Source organism: Amphiura filiformis, chromosome 13 (genome assembly GCF_039555335.1).
Source record: "Amphiura filiformis chromosome 13, Afil_fr2py, whole genome shotgun sequence".
Classification (NCBI taxonomy): domain Eukaryota; kingdom Metazoa; phylum Echinodermata; class Ophiuroidea; order Amphilepidida; family Amphiuridae; genus Amphiura; species Amphiura filiformis.
Genome location: NC_092640.1, coordinates 56110132 through 56129690, shown reverse-complemented (window position 1 = coordinate 56129690; position 19559 = coordinate 56110132). Strand labels below are relative to the sequence as shown.

The 19559-nt window shown below is 36.8% G+C and overlaps 1 protein-coding gene and 1 long non-coding RNA gene across 3 annotated transcripts in view; one reads left to right on the top strand and one right to left on the bottom strand.

The window, feature by feature from the left end:
• LOC140168556 (ornithine decarboxylase-like) overlaps positions 1-19559 on the top strand; it is a 92792-nt gene that overhangs the window by 47944 nt on the left and 25289 nt on the right. Inside the window, exons 2-3 of the mRNA XM_072191956.1 lie at positions 13780-13919; positions 15144-15240. Coding sequence (XP_072048057.1) covers positions 13818-13919; positions 15144-15240 — 199 coding nt within the window. The 5' untranslated portion in view covers positions 13780-13817. The remainder of the gene's footprint in view (positions 1-13779; positions 13920-15143; positions 15241-19559) is intronic.
• On the bottom strand, positions 296-4213 carry LOC140168554 (uncharacterized). 2 transcript variants are annotated; one of them, XR_011861229.1, is made up of 4 exons: positions 4198-4213; positions 2274-2402; positions 1174-1566; positions 296-1095 (listed from the first exon to the last, which is right to left on the bottom strand). It is a non-coding gene; the product is annotated as an uncharacterized lncRNA (long non-coding RNA). The 2 variants fall into 2 exon arrangements; XR_011861228.1 differs by having other exon boundaries at positions 296-1566.

Sequence of the window (19559 nt, the reverse complement as noted above, 5' to 3'; positions counted from 1 at the left end):
GCCCGAATTTAAAACCTTACATTGTCTTACCATATAATGCGAGCGCAGCAAGCAGGAAATTTTGCATATTTGAACGTGTTCCTAACGTTTTCCTATGGCTTTTTAGGGCGTAATATAGAAACGGTGCCAAAAATATCTCTGCCAAAATTGCTTGCCCCCTTTCGACCTGCCAAAAATCGCTTGACCCCCTTTTGACCTGCCAAAAATGCTTGCCCCCCCTTTTGGCCTGCCAAAAATCTTTGCCCCCCCTATAATTCACCACCCTGGGGTACACATAATTATTGCACCACCCTTAAGAATCCAATCAAACTGTCTTTGTTGGAAAACTAATGTAGCCCCCCTTTATGACTATCTGATCAGAAGTTACATCATTCCACAGACCAGGATCTGTGATCATTCCAATTTTATTCAAAATACTCACACAAAAAATTGAAAAGGGAAAACAGATAAAGCCAGACTTTCAAATGGCTCTATATCCAAAGCCAGACTTTCTAATGGCTCTATATCCAGGAACAATCCAAATTAAATTTTTTATATTTTTTTTTAGTCCGCCCGCCCGCCTGAACCTCCTCTTTCAAAGCTGTGACAGACAAACAAATAATTATCTTTTTGGCCTTAAAATTAAATGGCGAGTGAAAAATGGGCGAGCTAGAGCGAGAGAAAATGGCGAGTTAGATAAGTTACCCCCTGGCCCCTGCAGAGATTAAAGAGTGACCCCTGCTGAGAATACGGCAAGTCTCGCCGGTGAGTTAAGATTTTTACTGCAAGTCCTGCCTGTGAGTTAAGATTTTCATGGCAAGTCCAATCGGCGAATTAAAATTTACGGCAAGTCCCATCAGCAAGTTATGGCAAGTCTTATCAGCAGGTTAAGATTTTTACAGCAAGTCCCATTGGCGAGTTAAGATATAATCTGATAAAGAGTAAAGTGGATTTTTTCTTACCATCATGAAACTCAACTGGTGAACAGGACTTGAATCACTTAATAGTGTTGTCGTAACTCGCCGGTGGGACTTGGTGTTGTCGTAACTTGCCGGTGGGACTTAATGGCCTTGTCGTAACTCACCGATGGGACTTGATAGCTTTGTCGTAACTTGCCTTTAGCTTACTTTGTGTAGGGTAATTGACAAAAAACCTAATCTCTGTGGGGGGTAACTCGTCTTTTCTTTAACTCACCTTTCTTAAAACTCACCCTTTGTTTAACTTGCATAGTTACCACTGTGTCCAGTATTAATTTGTTGACTTAATTGCAGTACACAAACACATTATCATAATTTTAAATTTCACTGTTGTAAAGTATCAAATTAACAGTAGGTGATGGCTAGGCTACCAGCTAGTCCACTAAGCCTATAGGTAGGTCTACATGTAGGCCCTACCAGCCATTTTGACAAGATGTCTTTTTCTGTCAATAATTTTCCCCTCAAAGTTTAATTCGCTTGAACTTAGTTGAATTGCTGACATGATATATGGCACAGGTTTTTGCTATGGAGCATCATCATCACTGTATCATCATCTCAATCTGTCTCTTGTTGCTGCAGGTGGTTCCGCCAGTATAAGTTCAAAATTCATCTGTAAAGAAATAAACCAAAATATCAATTAAAAATGAAATGGAAAGAAAAAATATCTCGGGCCTGACTTAATAGCTTGGGCCTGACAATAAATTAGGGCCTGCGCATCAAAATCAGAGCAGTAAAAAACTAAAATACTACCTTGGGGCTTCAAGTGAAGTTACTATCATGCGGGCCCCAAGTTACTAAGTCTGTGCCCCAAGTTACCAAGATGGGCTCCGAGTTACCAAGTTAAGGATAGTATGTCGGGCCCCACAGATTATTTTTTTCTTTCCATGCCACTTCGGGGGCTCTGTAAAAATCTGGGATTGCAGTGGTGAAAAGGAATGACGGCAAGAAATTTGAATTCTTTTACGATTCTCAATTGATTTCTCCAGTAACGTATTCATTCCAATAAGCACCCAGGGCGTTTAACAAAGTCATTTTGGGTGGGCGCTTATTTTTTGCCTGGTTTACCTAATTTTTTGTGAGGAGCGATTATTAGAGATGAATTTATGTACGTTAAAAAAGGGTCCTGAGACGTTCTAGTAGCTTTTCTGATGTAGAAAATGTATTGCAAGTTTACACCGGATGTGTAGTCCTCCAGCTATTTCACTATATCAACATCTATCTGTCACTTCAACATTAATGGTATCCATTAGCAAATTGAATATACCCTGGGTGGACGCTTATTGGGGCATGAGCGCTTATTGGAATGAATGTACATACCAGCGTTTTGTACTGTTGAGTTCATCACTATACATTCTGATTTGGAAGCCACACAACTAACATCTCCTGAAAGCAGTTGCTGAGCCTGCAACTGTACAATTCACTTCAAGTTGACATCACTGGTATCACCTAGATGAGGAAATTCAAGAAATAATATCTTAAAATGGAGAAACATTTTACAATAACAAACATGTTTTCCTCCAGGATTCTGAAATCAGTGACGTAGCATGGGTCATCATATGGGGGGCAGTGGTGCCGACCATGATTGGGGGGCACCAGGATGGGGGGTGGCACAAGCCATTTTTCAGCAATTTTCCTGTGGGATTTTCTCAAATTTGCAATCGATGGGGGGGCATTCCAATGACGCTACGCCACTGTCTGAAAATGGGCTCCTTCATGCTGCACTTACATGTAAAAGAGTTACATGGGAGGCCTAGATACTATCTGATCAGTACCATTAAATTCAAAATATATTGGGAAATTGTTTGCCCATTTATTTGCACGCAAAAGTAAACTTGATCATCACACACAACTTTTAGGCCTGGTAAAGCTTTACAAAAAGCCTAAAATCTTGATAACATACTAGATTTCAATGTTCTGTAAAAGTTACGGCACATTAAAATCAAGGGTTTTATCAGGGTTTTAGGCATCGTAAAGCTTTGCATAAAAGCTACGGAACATTAAAATCAAGTAAAATTCTCAATTTCAATTTTATTGAATTTTAGGCCTAGTAAAGCTTTACGAGGCCTAAAATCTTGATAAAATTCTTGATTTCAATGTTCCGTAAAAGCTACGGTACATTGAAATCAATGCTTTTTTCAAGATTTTTGGCATCGTAGAGCTTTGCGTAAAAGCTATGGGTAATTGAAATCAATTATAATTCTCAATTTCAATTTTATCGAGATTTTAAGCCTAGTAAAGCTTTACAAGGCCTAAAATCTCAATAAAATTCTCAATTTCAATGTTCCGTAAAAGCTACGGCACATTGAAATGAAGGATTTTATCGAGATTTCACGCATCTTAAAGCTTTGCATAAAAGCTACGGAACATTAAAATCAATTAAAATTCTCAATTTCAATTTTATCGAGATTTTAGATATTGATAGAGATTTTAAATCTTGATAAAATTCTTGATTTCAATGTTCTGTAACCAAAACAAAAGCTACGGCACATTGAAATCAAGGGTTTTATCAAGATTTTAGGCATCGTAATGCTTTGCGTAAATTAAAATTGATTGGGGGGGTAGGGACAATAAATTACTTTGATGATGTGTGAGATTTTACTCATTTTCCAGCTTTTGTGTGAGGCGTGAGATTATACTAGGCTGGCGTGAGACCGTGAGAAAGTGACCCAGTGCTCACACGGCACGCCTCACGCCAATGCGTGAGAGTTGACAGCCTGACCTGATGACCATGCAGAGATCATTCCAGAAAGGAAAGCAGTAAATATTTCATGCATGTTTAATTTTGTTTGTTGTCAATTTATCTGCATGATGACATGCAAATTGCAATAAAAATGCATGACAAAACTTTATGAAAAATTATAATTTCAATTAACAATAGTTTGGTAATAAAAACACCGACCCTATTTAACACATGAAAATGAACATGTGTTAATTTGCACAAAATCAGCACTGTTCTACCGAATTTTATCGATTTTTTTATTATAGTTCAGTGTACGCTGTGCATACACGGCGCAGAATTCGGCAACCTTTACGTTGACCGATGTCGGCGAAGGTCCGCATGGAGCCTCGATTATAATTCCAATTTATTGCAAATAAGAGAGTCCGCCGCTCACAAATTTCACCTCAACATAAAATTAACATATTATAGTTTTATATTTTATTATGCTTCAACTGTTATTTTGTTTTATACGGCAAATTCACACCTCTTGAATAATGTAAACATGACGAGAACATTACTTACCGTGACCCAAGCAGTGAACTCATAAAAATGACTTCCGGCGATGATGGCATTTCAGATTTGTAAATTTGGTATCAAAAGTTAAACAAAGTCAACATCCATGTAATTTTTTACGTATAAACCGTCGATTGATGATTTTTATTTTCTGTAATGAACTGTCAAAAAGTTGTTTAAAAATCAGCGGGAAAAAATATCATTCCTCATACCCACGGGGGCAAATGTCGTCCACCAAAGTCCTTACCGGTAAAAATTGACCTTTTAACGGTCGTATGCGAAAGTTGCCGTCGTACTGATAACCTCATTAATAAACGCGATGCGTGCGATCCAATCATATTTTATTATTTGCAAAAACGCGATTTCAAATCGAGGTCATTAATATCTCACAATTGACCGCAAAATGCGTAATTGTTCCAATGTCGCACACAATTGACTTCCGCGTTCGCCTTATTGTGCGTCCAACAAACTGCGCGCGCGCTGGCTGCCGTATTTGGATTGCGCGCTACCATATTTGCACAGATTCTGATACGCACTTTTGTTATTGGTCGTTCTGTTTTAGCCTGATCGATTTTTGGAAAGGGAAGATGTAAAAATCATCTAATTTTATAAACTTTTGAGCAAAATTTGGTGTTATTTTGTAAGGTGAAGAGATTAAAGTGACGGTTATGAATGAGGTTAATAACTTTGCATCGGTAATATGTCGGGCATTGTGAAAAATCTAAACATTTTGCTTTGGACCTCGGAATATCCCTCGGGGCTACGCCCCCCTTGGGATATTTCCAAAGGCAAAATGTTTAGATTTTTCATAATGCCCTCCAAATAACCGATGCGCAGTTATTAACCTCTAAATATATATGGTAACCACGTAATTAAGAATACTATTACTAGTAAAACATGGTGTTAAAAGCCATCTGCGGCTTACGTAATGGCTCTAATTAACCACCTGATCTTCGCACTTTACATGTATTGATTGACCAGCTCGGCAAAAACGCAGCAGTACACACCAAAATGAAATTGTTTATTTAATGCTAATGTGTTGCACAGGCTTACGGAAGCCTGGTTATCTATTAGGAAATAGCTGTATATCATATTAAATTTATAACGATCGTGATACCAAATTGCGGTACAATTGACATAGTTTGAAAGGCAGAGTATTTTATTTAAATTTTATATGTGCCATTTTTGTGATTTATTGAAAATGAAGACTGTTTAGTTTGTATGATAATCTAGTCTTAATCTTGTATTTTCTGAAATTAACTTTGGGGTTCTATGTTTTTGTATTAAGTGTAAAAATCCAGAGCATTTTCACCAGAAAATTATTGTACCTTGCAATGATCAATATATTTATTGTATACTGTATAGAGGCCCCTTTCTCATAATATTATTCTCGAATGCAGTAACACACAATTCGGCCGAGTCACAATGCAATGCGCCTCCAGCGTTTGCTGTGGGAAATTTCAAAATACGCAGTGCATAGTGAGAAAGTGTGTTTTATAAGTCAAAATTGATGTTATAATGCGCAGTAAAACGGTAATTTACAATTATATCAGATCCATTTTCTTCTATTGGTCACACGGAATCCTTCGTGGAGCTGTTCATTATTATCACACTCGCGTGAAAATCCAATTGTGGCTAGAACGGCGATGTCGACCCTGATTTTGTGGGAAATTATTAAAAATTTATATATTTTTTATTTTTGATATTCAACAGTCCTCGAAGTAAACTTTATAAATGTAACGATATTTACTTAAAGTGTTGTAGCTGGTAGGAAACGGCGACTAATAATTGCAAATTTTGACCATTCGTATTGAAGATACATTCCCCCCAAAAAAAACCAACAACAACAAAGTTGTCAAAATGAGCCACAACCACTTAGAAGTAGAGTGAGAGTAGGATAGGGTGCTTTTTAAAATAGAATGAAGTGATGCAGAGCAACTTGCCACAAACAGTGTGACCTACGGCTCAGAAACTTGGGATCACACAAAGAGATAGGGAAACAAATGAATGGATCAGAAGTATGACACAGGTCACCATTGTCATTCAGACTGTGAAACAAAGGAAGTGGTCCTAAGCTGTTCACCTAGCTAGAACATCAGATGGACGATGGACCAAACTGGATAGGGTTAATGGATACCTAGATTGGTACTAGTAACCGTGGAAGACAAAAAGTTAGATGGAGGGATGAAATTACAAAATCTCTTGAAATGATCTGGATGAGAAAGACGTGGGATAAATCAGAGAGGCGTCACCTTGGAGAGGCATCCGCCCTGCAGTGGGGCGACGATGGCTTAGGATGATGATGAGGAGGAGGAGTTTAAAAAGCTTCTAGCCAGCTCTTTTTTCTAATACAGGCAATTTATATGCAAAAAATATCTTTTGGGCATTTTTAAGAAAAACATTTAATTTTAGTATTTTTTTATCTGCGGTTATCTTTTCTTTGCTATAAAGCAATGTTTTTGTTGGAGTTAACCAGCTTTCTTTCTAATTTATATAATTCTCAATATTTGTCTTCAATTAAAGCCAACTGAAGTGACCAAATGTGGCCCACTTATGTCTTCTTAGTAGACATATAATAGATTATATTGACCTCCACCATCATAGCTCAGCTTTTGCTTATTTTTCATGATCTTACCTAGGTTGTGAGAATTTTGTTTCAAATATAGTTTTCCGTTTGCAAAATATACTCAATATTTTATTTAAAATTAGATTTCAAACTACTGATGATCTTAGTAGATCATTAGTATTTTTGCAACCATTTAAAGTGCTATAATAAGCCCTAAGATAAACGCAGTGCATAAGTCAACATGGTGAAGATAATCGCACGCACAGCGTAGTTTTTTAATTTAACTGCAATAACAACCAAGTTGCGGACGCAACCTCTCTGGATGTTACACTAAAGCAAATTATAGGGCTAGAGTTAGTAGCCCAGAGCAGCCCAGAGTTAGTATTATGCGATGTTAGATATTCTGGGTAAATTCTTAACATAACTGCATTTCCATTTTCTATACCATCTTTCCATTTCATTTCATTCCAGATTTTGCAATTTGAAATGTCAAACAGATGAAAAGACCTTGTGTTGTAAATGTCGCTTTAATGGCCCACTACATTTTCTCTTCGTATTAAATATCGCGAGTTTAATCAAATCGTGTATTGAGTTAAATCTCCCTTTATGTAACGGTTGGCATGAATTAAAATATCTAATCAATCTAATCATTTTTCGATTGATGTTTTTTGCAACTACACAAAACATTGTTGTTTTTTCAATAATTGTTTTTAGCTAATATTTTATATAAAGCATACTCTGATAAGGTTTGGAGATAAATGAACACACCTTGCACATTATAAATAATTTCTAATGGACCATCTGCTGGTTACAAACATGTTTGTAAAAATAAAAGAGGCAATGTTTAATACCATGAGGTGTGAATAGGATAGAGCCTCCAGATCACTGCTTGGGGGTAGTGGGCTCAAATAGGAGGGTACGTTTTTCGCTAGAGGTCACGAAATGTCACCAAAAAAGGGTAAAAAACTCAAAATGCTTCGATCTTGTTGAAAGATATATCAAATTACTCGTCTGATGACAAAGATTAATAATGTATAGTTTGTGCTATCTACGACCTATCGTTATTGAGGTATTCTACAAAAACCTCATTTTAGGCAAAATGACATGTTTTTGGTTATACAGGAATCAAAATTTCAACTTACTCCGATTTGGGCAAAAATGGTAGCAAATTGCTCATCTTGATATAAGAATCAAGAAACGGTATAGAACTTACCTTCTAAGCTGTTTACTTTAAGTCTGAGATCGACAGTGACCTATGGTCGCCCAATGGCATTTGACCTTGTTTGCACTCTATCTCAGTAAGTGAACACAGAAGATAGGCAAAACTATTCTTTTTCTGGTTCTATTCAGCTACACAAACAATTTGCTACAATTTTTGCCCAAATCGTAGTAAGTTGAAATTTTGATCCATGTACAACCAAAAAAACGTGTCATTTAGCCTAAAAATTGTTTCACACACAAAACCGGTGGGTGATGACAATTGCTCCGCGTCTCTGGAACCATCTTCCTGCTCATATTCGTCAATGTAACACAATACAAAGTTTCAAGAAATCTCTCAAATTCCACCTATTTCCAAAATACTGAGTTCTCTGCCTTGCGAGCTCTTGCGTAGCTTCCTGGTTTACTCGTTATGTTTTTAATAATGTATATTTTGCTTCACTGTATGAGTGTTTTCTGATTGTAACGTAAGATGGTAGCGTAAGATGTTAGACTAAGATAGTAGCATTAAGTCATTTCTTGTACAGCGCTTTGACCTGTTTGATAAGGCGCTTAATAAGTGTCATTTTATTATATTATTATTATTATCAGTTGATGAAGTAAATGAAGATATAAATGGCCTTCTCAACCAAGACAAAGCAAGCCATACAATCGATCATAATGGGAGATTTTAATGCCAAGGTGGGAACCTAGAGAACTAGAGAGCAGGTAGTTGGAAAATTTGGCATTGGCGAAAGGAATGACCGAGGAGACAAACTTCTAGACTTTGCTGTCAACAAAGGATTTAGAATCATGAACACATTCTTTAAGAAGAAACCCTCTCGGAAGTGGACATGTCGAAGTCCAAATGGCACAACCAAGAATGAAATGTATCTGTTCTCAACAATTCAACACAGGCAGTGACCACAGATTAGTAAGAGCTAAGATCCGCATTAACATGAAACTGGAAAGAGCCAAGCTAATGCTCAAGAAGACAGCCAATTTGAAGCTAGACAAGCTATACATCAACACTCACTAGAGTTCCAGTTAGCCCTACAGAACAAGTTTGATGCACTGGAAGATACAATGAAGGAGTGTGATCTTACTGAAAAATCCAAAGCCATAGCAGAAACAATCAATAGCTGTGCCAGGGAAGTAGCTGGAAAGGAAGTGAAAAGAAGGAAGACAAACTCTCAGAAACCACTCTAATGCTTCTCGAGAAGAGGAGGAAATGAAACAGCAAACCATCATCAGAAAATAGAGTACTCGGAAGTATGTAAAACCATCAGGAAACGAATGAAGGCAGAACTAAGACAACACAATGTCAAAAAGATACAGCAAACCTTGGAAGCAGGCAGAAGCTACAAAACGACAAAACCAGCATTAACACTTGGGAGATCACAGATGGTTGCCCTGCAAGATGAGGATGGGGAAGTAATAACAGACTGAGATGGAATTGTATCCAGAGATACAATATGATAAATCATATATTGGAGAAATATATGATAAATCATATATTGGAGAAATATATGATAAATCATATATTGGAGAAACATCGAGACTTTTGTGTACGCGACTCAAAGAACACAAAACGGAGCTGTCAAAGCTTCAAAGAAAGCATTCACCAGAGCGCAAAGACAGGAAGAGGAGACACACAAAAGAGACACATAAAAGAAGCCATCTGGATAAGATTGAGGAGGCCAAAACACTTAACACAGACGTGGAGCACTACTTTCTTCCGCATATTTACGACCAAGTCCTAACAGCGCCATCTAAGCCAGCTCCATCATCGGAAACAGCCGACGATGTGCAGGAATTGATATTTTACCTGAAATTTGGCGTAAGAAAGGCTCTACAAGTAACAACTGCATATATTAAGCACGGATTTTTTATTGTCACTGCACGGATTTTTAATTGCACTGCATGAACATGTCAGGAGGCACGTTAAAATAGCCCCTGGATAGCTCAGGCTAGCCATGAGTGTTTCGCTGGCCCGGCAGCGTTTTTGTGTGCTGTGTGTTTGGATGATTGCCCCATCACACCATGGATGATTGGGCTTGCAGTCGCTTCGACATGCTATGGGTGGGATTTTGAGGAAATCTGTTAGTTTATAGGGCTAACATGAACACCAAATGTATTCAAGACCCACTTCTTAACTGAAGCTGGCTTTCCCTTTTAAAGGGATTTTTTTATTAGTAGTACATTAATTTGCATGACATTGAGATGTCTAGCCCGTCTTGTTTCTAGGTCAGCAGTCCACCCTAGACATACTAACATATCTTTGGTTGGGATGACTTTTAATAATAAACTGAGCTCAAAAAGAAACTTATAATTTTTCACAAGGTCATATCTTGAAATCCTGTCTATCAAATTCTACCAAAATAACATTAGTTAAATAGTTTAATATAGTTTAATATCGTGATGGCAAACTGGACAATAGAAATACACGGAAATACCACAGTCGTAATTAAGGCCACCAATAAAGGCCGAATCCCCTATTAATGTTGCCGATTGTTGCGTGAATCACTTAAATGTGGACAATGCTTCTGATTTTTGAGTATTTGGATAACCGGATCAGTTTTGGCAGGACTTTTGTCTACCTCTCTCTTTGTAAACAGACAAGGACATTTAAAGCAACAGACATAATTGTCATCGTCGAATTAAACCGCATTTTTTAGAATTAGGTGATATAGAATTCTTAAGGTTACACAAAGAAAAAGAAAAAACGTATAAAAGACGTATAAAGTTGTCCTCTAAACTCAGCAATCAAATATCGCAGTGAGACAAATGTTGGGGCATGGATGTATCTTTACATTATTTTTGTGTATTTATACAATTTTTTAGAATCCGTTTGAAAATCATTCGTTTAAATCCTTTTTACGCACCATGTTCACAAGATCAAAAACGCGTTCCATTCTGGTTTTTTTCTTCAAATGTGCGCCCCGTATAAAACCACGCCGAGTGATTATTTTCTCCTTTTTTGTATTGTACTACAAATCGACCAAAGAAATAATGTTGCCATTTAACAGAACCCAATGCAGTATCGATTAAATTTTAGAAGCCCGTTTTGGGGGAATTTTTTTCGAAAATCTTGCACCGCAAAACACTGTTTTGTTACAATATCGATAATATCGATAATAACGTTAATTTTGACATCTAAGTACCTACATTATTTCTCAACTGTCTGTAGTCGCTTACTCTACCATTTGATTTTCACTCCAAATTGAAGCTACTTTTGCAAAAAACGAGGTTTTTCGCCATCGATACCTCCGACATTACAGCGGCAATGAGTTTGTTTATCATAACAGCTTGTTATGCACTATTCCATAATAGTCAGTTTGAGATCAAGTCCCTTCGTAGCGCAATCGATTAGCGCGCTGGACTCACACTCGACTATGTAATAATTTTGAGCTGAAAAACGTTGATACGTGTTCGAGTCCCTATGTAGTCCATTCCAATTTTTTTTTCGTTTCTTTCTTTCTGACTCAAGTGATTGATTGTGTTTGCCCATTTAAAAATAATAATTTGTAGGCCTATAATACTAGTCTAATAGGCGCTGTGTCTTTGTGCAAATGAGTGCAACCAAGGCAACTGATCTTGATGACTTAAGCTGCAGAATTCTAAAGTTAGCTCGTCCTGCAATAATTGAGAGTTTAACATACATTCTAAACCTTTCTTTATCAACAGGCGTATTCCCATGTTGCACAGGTGGTGATCTTGATGACACAAACAACTACAGGCCTATATCTATCTTGCCTGTTGTCAGTAAAATTATTGAGAGGGCCGTTCACAATCATGTGTATTCTTATGTATCGCAGCATGGAATTCTTAATGAGCACCAGTCTGGTTTTCGTCCTGGGCATTCAACAGAATCAGCCCTTGTTGATATGGTGGACGACTGGCTCTCTAATATCAATTCTGGTAAAATGACGGGCATGGCCCTTATTGATTTAAGAAAGGCGTTCGATACCGTGAATCATGATATCCAGATTAATAAACTTCACGATATTGGAGCATCAAACAACACCCTCAATTGATTTAAATCCTATCTGAGTGGCAGAATGCAAAGAGTGTCGTTTAACGGAGTTGTTTCAGATACATTACCCATTAATACAGGTGTTCCACAAGGCAGTATCCTTGGCCCACTTTTGTTTATAATTTTTATCAATGATATGCCTAAAGTAATAAAACATGGAAAGATTTCTATGTATGCTGATGACACTACATTGTATGTCAATGAAAGTGATGTTAATATTATGTCAAAGAAGCTTACGGAAGATCTTAAGGCGATAACTAAATGACGTTCTCTATTTCATCACTTTGATAAAGTACTTTTGTACGAAACGTCAGTGAATTTTTTTTATATTAAAACATCGTTGAACAACACCTTTTTGTTCAGTTTCTTTTAACTGCATAAAAACAAGCTTTTCCTCAATACAAATAAGACTAAAGTAATGTTATTAGGCAGTAGTGCAAGATTACGTAAAGTTGATGAGGATTCTTTTTCAGTAATTGTTAATGGTTGTAAACTAGAGAGAGTTAACAAGGCTAAATGTTTAGGTGTTTTAATTGATGATGAATTACTGTGGCATATGTTAAAGTAAATTGTGTTATTCAGAAATTGTTCTGTAAAATATCTCATTTAAGACTGTTTCCAGTATTAGGATGGAATTCACTTTATGATCGTTGCAATTATTTTAAAGCACTACTGATGTTTAAATCTTTAAATGGCCTGGCGCCATCATATCTTTCTTCCAAATGTAAATATGTATCTGATAATCATGGCATTAATACAAGACAAGCTGCAGCTGGCCTGCTAGCGTTGCCACCTTGCTTAATGGTAATGATACCGAATATTTTAAATTTTCATTCTCGTACAGTGGGGTTGAGGTATGGAACAAAATTAATTATGATGTAAGGATCGCCTCAAATTTACAGTGTTTTAAGAATATGTATAAGTTTAAGCATGGACCATGGTTTAAGCTATAATATGATGTTATTAGTGGTTTCATATGTATTTAACAGTGTATTTATATAATTATAGAGATGTTCATTTTTTTTGTCAAATAATTGTTCCTTTAGTTGGTGCTATATTATTTTGTCATGATGGTTTGATTTGATATGTGTTAATAATTTTGTTGTATTATATGTAATTTTAAAATTGTTATATGATGCAGGGCCCCGTGTAAGAACAGCATTTTTGTTGATCGGGTTCCCCTGGGTAAATATGATGTAATAAATAATAAATAAATAAATAAATAAATAAATAAATAAATAAATAAATAAATAAATAAATAAAATGAATATTTTTTTACAAATTAGATTAACCAATTATTGATTGTTGGTTTTGTTATTGTTGTTGTAGAACATTGTTGTATATATTGCGTAATCAGGGTAATAGGCCTACTAGGCTTATTATAGCATATATTCACGACAGATATCATCCAAGGATAATTGAAAAAATTGAAAATTTAGAAAATTCCATGGGAAAATTGCCGAAAAACGGCTGCAACCCCCCCCCAATTAGCCCCTATGGTCCTATCATGGTCGCTCCTCCTATCCCTGCAACATAGGATGGCTCACGAGCCACGGTTTCATAGGTTCGTGGCCCTAGTTCAGATTGATACACTAAGTACGCTTGAGTTCATTCTTTTCTGCATGGCTGTTTCTATTATTAACTTACGCCCCTCTAGCTGGAATCAAGCCTTGAAAAATCCATTGTTTAACCTTAATATCCTGTTTAGTTCTGCATAGACATACCACACGTTTAGTTCTGGATAGACATACCACATGGCATATGCAGTATTAAAACAAATTATATTTTGCAGTTATAAGTTGAAGAACTGGTATTCAGCTTTCGTTCCTTATGGCAGACTTCAGCGAACAGTTTAAAGTGTATGAATATGGACGAGGATTGCAGAAGCAGAAATTCATTCTTGAAAGAGTGAAGGATTCACAGGACCGAGAGGTATGTAGGCCCCCGGGGTAGGCCCTCTTTAGCATGTTTATGTGCTTCAGATTAGGCTCCCGGGATTAGGCTGCCAGTCCCCTGATGTTGGCTTGTGAACAAGTGGCCGCTCCTACCCCGGAGGGCTGACGAAAATTCAATATTTTGCCGCCCCTTCCTCAACAGCCCGTAAAGGTTGACCCCATTTTTTTTGGTGGTTTGAAAAAGTGAACATGAAAAAAAAGGATTATAGGCGCTAGCGCCCTAAAACTAAGCCACACATTTTGATGTATAGTACCATTTTTTCACAAATTGTTATCCCTTTTCTTTACTAATTCTTTTTGCCTCCCCTTCTTTTTCTCGTCCTAATTCTTTTTGCCGCCCCTTCTTCTTCCACCGCCCCTTCGCTTTGGCCGCCCCTGCTTTTACCGCGCCCCCAAAGCCCCCCCCAAAAAAAATACTCGCATGGTAACGTAGGCAGTTTACGGCAAAACGGTAAAACTACGTAATTTAAAATGACCAGGAAATAAATTTCTTCCACGATCGAGTCAAAGTCGCAAATCTGATGCAAAACTGGTGCAGAATGTATCAAAATGATTGCATGTGGTACAGGGTCGGATTTACCATTGGGCCAGATGTTCCCGGGCCCAGGGCTCCCATAATTTTGGGCCCAAAAATTGCCCTGTGCGTCTTCCTTTTTAGCCCGAAACAGCACTGTGTTTTGGGTCAAAATATGGTAAAAATTTTGCGAACTTCGCGCGCACTGGCCACTTCTATACCAAATTCATATCATTTTGGGCTAAAATAGTCTGAAATTGACCCCTCCGCATCGCGCGCAAATGAAATGTAAAATCGGAACAAAATATGCTCGTCTCCACCTAAATTCAGTTTGCGCCACTGTCAATCTTATAGTACATGCCTTACTCACGGTTTGGGGCCTCCAAATTTGGCCCTGCCCAGGGTCCCCAAAAAGATTAATCCGGTATCCGGACCCTCTGATCCGGACCTATGTATACCAGTAATTTTGATGTTTCTTCCAAATACAACATTGGATACTCTCGAAATGTGCAGAATGTATAGATTGTTACTTGTTATACACTTAATGTTGATATACTTGGATATTTGAAGTTTGATGTGTCAGACTTCAGTTTATACATTCTTTTCCACATCTGCTCTTTAAAAGTGTGACTTTAACACAGTTTGGAACCAATATCTTTATATTTAAATTTTATTTTGTTGATATAGGAAGCAGACGATGGCTTTATTGTATTTGATCTTGGTGACGTCATAGCCAAACAGCGCCAATGGAAAGAACTTCTACCAAGGGTTAAACCATTTTACGGTAAGGGAACTTACCATGTAGTATGAAATATGACCTACGTTGACCCTTAGGGATAATTTTTAACATAGCTTTTCTACCCATTTTTGTCTGAGTTAGAGATGGTGATAATAGAAGTTGATTTAGTGTACGATAGGCCTTCTTCCAGCTAAACTATATGTGAGAGACTTTTTCATAATTATGTTAACGGAAAAAGAATATCACGATGATCACATAGTGGTGTATCGTTTAAGATACGCCACTATGTGATGCACTTATTTTGTAAACAAATGTTCCTATGTTTACGGCATTTTCCCTATGTTTACGGTATTTTGTGACATTTTTCTGTTTAACATACTGACGTATGGCTTTGGAATTGTTTTTCTAAACCATTTAAAGATAAATAAATTATATGCAGTAAAAAGAACACATCACAAATAGAAAATTCTCACTCGCAATCACCCGTTATAAGCTCTAAATTGACAAAGCTTTATGAAAATAAAAGAAATTTAGTGAAAGTTGCGCAGGAGCACGCAGAGATGAATTGCAGAGCGTGGCCATGGTTATGGTAATATCGATCGCACTAGTCAAGACGACCTTTTTCTTCTGCTTAAGGCGATATAATACCCTGATTTTCATCAGTACCCATCTTCTTTTTTTTTTTGCAAATTTATGAAGTATATTTTATATGTTCATCATCTCATGTCCTGAACTTATAAAATATCTCTACATACAAAGTGGTTTTAAACCATTTTAGAAAATCATTTTAGTCCTATATATTTTTTGTTTACTGTATCCTGGTAACTGAGATGTGTGTTTCATAACAAACCATAATTTATTCTATTGAACATGTCCAAGTAGAATACATGAATAGAATACATTAAATCCTTTGTTATACTATCTATAGAAATGTACTCATTGATTATAACACTGAATAAATTAAATAGGCCTAATCTCTTCCACATAGACAATTTAATACTACACCATGTATGTATCTTCTATAATATGTTGTTAGGAAAAGAGATTAAAAAAAGGCTATAAGGTCATCAAAGGTCAGGTTATAGGTCAATTGGTTCAGGTCAAATTCAGGCATCAATTTGGAATACATGTGATAGTCTGTGATATCATACATGTCATAATGAGGCATCAATTTTGATATTTTGTCTGTTACTGGATATATAATGGAAATGTGTGAGGTGGATATACTAAAATACCTTGGGATGTAAACGGTGAGTACAATTTAGATTGCCTAGTTGAGATGGATTGGGCAAATAAATATAAAATAGTTACCAAAATCACAAAAATGAAGCTTACGGAAAACTACCTAATATGGTGGTATAGGTGACAAAAAATACAATCTTTTTCAACATTGCTGTAGTGTGGTTGTGGTAACCTGTTACCTATGGCTTAATTAAGTTTCAGTGACACAGTGTCGCAAGTTCAAAATACAAAATATAGCTCGACATTGAAAATAGAAGCATTTTAACCGGTTCGTTTTTTGATAGTTGTGGAGCACCAAGTTCATGAAGTCATAAAAGAAATCAGGGACCACTTATTCCCATTTTACATATCAACATTATTTCCCTAATGTGTTAGCAACACATATCCAAAAATTTAACGAACTCCGTTGATAGTAAGCTTTCCAAAATGAAGTGAATTTAAATCATCAGTGATGTACCTCCTTTTGGCTTCTATCTTCAAAAGCATGTAAGCTACATTGATACCGATGCCACCAATAAAACGAGAAGATTTGCCCCTTCATTTTGCATACCACTTTGCCCAATTTTTTTTGTAATTTCTTCACAAAATGCAAAAAAAAAAAAAAAAAAATCAATGGGTGTAGTACCCCCTTAACCCCGGGGGGGCCACTATAGTGTCAAGAGGGGGTATCAGGCGCGTCCGAGGACTCTCAAAAAGCACCCTTAACAAGTATTTCCGAGACTGAAATTTTCCCCCCTAAACAAGTATAGTTGCACGATTTGCTACCCTAAACAAGTAATTGATGCAATTATTACCCCTAAACAAGTAAACACACAGAACCCAGGCGGCGAGTGGCATGATAGGGCTAGCAATTTGTGGCAAGCCGTCTGAATTTTGAGCCATACAAGTTTACGTGGCGTGGTGCTAAAGCTTACCTCAAAGTTCATGCAGTATGTCCAATATTTTCAAGATTTTTGGGCCAATAATTTCCCTTTTTGGATCACAGGTCCAACCCTTTTATTGAAATATTGTAGAATTTATTCTTTGGGATTGGGATGTACCCATTTCTCCACATATCCAAGAGAATTTTGAACTGCAAGTCCAACGCAAATTACGACCATGGCGATTGCAAACCACACATTGAAGTTGGAAGAAGACGGCAAACGGGCACGGCCAGTTTAGCTTGGTTTATTTCCTAATTTTGTCTTGATTTAAAACATCCTAGAGCATTAATTATCATACTGGATTTAGTGGTAAACCCAACCAAAATCCTGAAACTCATTGATTTATATTTTAAGAAAGCCAAAATAGTTCCAAATTATTCAATCGTTGTGTTTGTAAATACCCCGGTAAAATTTCACACATGTCAAAAGTTCATTGACATAGCTTGTTTACAAACCTAGAAGTTCGTGGTTGCTTTGTTGCTCCTTTATACCATGTTCCGATCAACCAAATTTTCTGGGCTGGAAGCCACCAAGACTATGAATATTAATGAGTTTAAAGAGGTTCGGCCAATCGAAAATCCTCTTATATTTTTCCTCATAATTTATTGACTCCACAGTTAAGAAAAAGCATGCTGATTGGTTGTATATTCTGAACAAGTTGTGACCTCGTCCGGGAACCTCGTGTTTAGTATACTAGCTGGGCCAGTATAGGGATCTGTCATCTCTGACAGCTAAAAGATGGCTTTTAACTGCTTTTGGGGTGTAGGAAGAAGACATTTTCCTTTCACTTTTCATGAATGAAGGAGAAAGCACAAAATCCCAACTTGGCAAAACTACCCTAAGTACGTAAGAGCTCCAAAAACATACCCTTTTACACCAATTTTACATGAATTTGATACCCTATTCACGTTACGCACGTAACGTACCATAGTCTGAAAAAATACCCTTTTTACGTGAATTTACGGACGCGCCTGATACCCCCCTTCACCATTACAGTGGCCCCCCCGGGCCCTTAACATAACACAAAAAGAAAGTTCTCATTCCAATCACCCCTTATAAGTCTAAACCTGGTCATGTTACGACAATTTAATTGATACGGTCGCGTGCAGAAACATTTTAGCTCCAGTTTGCTACCAAAAGCTCTAAATTGACAAAGCTTTATATTAAATGAAATTTGATGCAAGTTGGGCAGGAGCACGCAGAGATGAATTGCAGAGCGTGGTCATGCCATGGTCATGGTAATATCGATCGCACTAGTCAAGGCGATCTTTTTATTCTGCTTAAGGGATCTAGAATGAGCGTTTATGGCGTTTCGACAGTATTTTTGTGGGACATGAGAGCACCTCAGACGTATCGAATTGCATTCTGAATACGAAGCATGTCTTTCTGATATCAAATAATTTTCATTTTTGAAATTCACGATATAATACAAATTTTATGACAAATTATTAAAATTTGATATTTTTCAAATTTTGATATATAACAGTCCTCGAAGTAAATTTTATAAATCTAATGATATATTCTTAAAGTGTATGTAGCTGGGAGGAAAAGCCGACGATCAATTGAAAATTTTGACCTTTTATATGGAAGATATGGATTTTTTCCCCCAAAAGACCTATTTTTTTATGTGTTTTGGGGAAAAAATCCATATCTTCAATACGAAGGTCAAAATTTTCAATTGATCGCTTTTCATCCCACCTACATACACTTTAAGTATAAATCATCAGATTTATAAAGTTTACTTCGAGTACTGTTAAATATCAAAATATCAATTTTAATGATTTGCCATAAAATGTGTATTACATTGCGAATTTCAAAAATCAAAATTATTTGATATCAGAAGGACATTCTTCGTATTCAGAATGCAATTCGATACGTCTAATGTCCCACAAAAAATACTGTCCAAACGTTCATATGAACCCCTTCCCTTAACATAACACAAAAAGAAAGTTCTCATTCCAATCACCCCTTATAAGTCTAAACCTGGTCATGTTACGACAATTTAATTGATACGGTCGCGTGCAGAAACATTTTAGCTCCAGTTTGCTACCAAAAGCTCTAAATTGACAAAGCTTTATATTAAATGAAATTTGATGCAAGTTGGGCAGGAGCACGCAGAGATGAATTGCAGAGCGTGGTCATGCCATGGTTATGGTAATATCGATCGCACTAGTCAAGATGACCTTTTTCTTCTGCTTA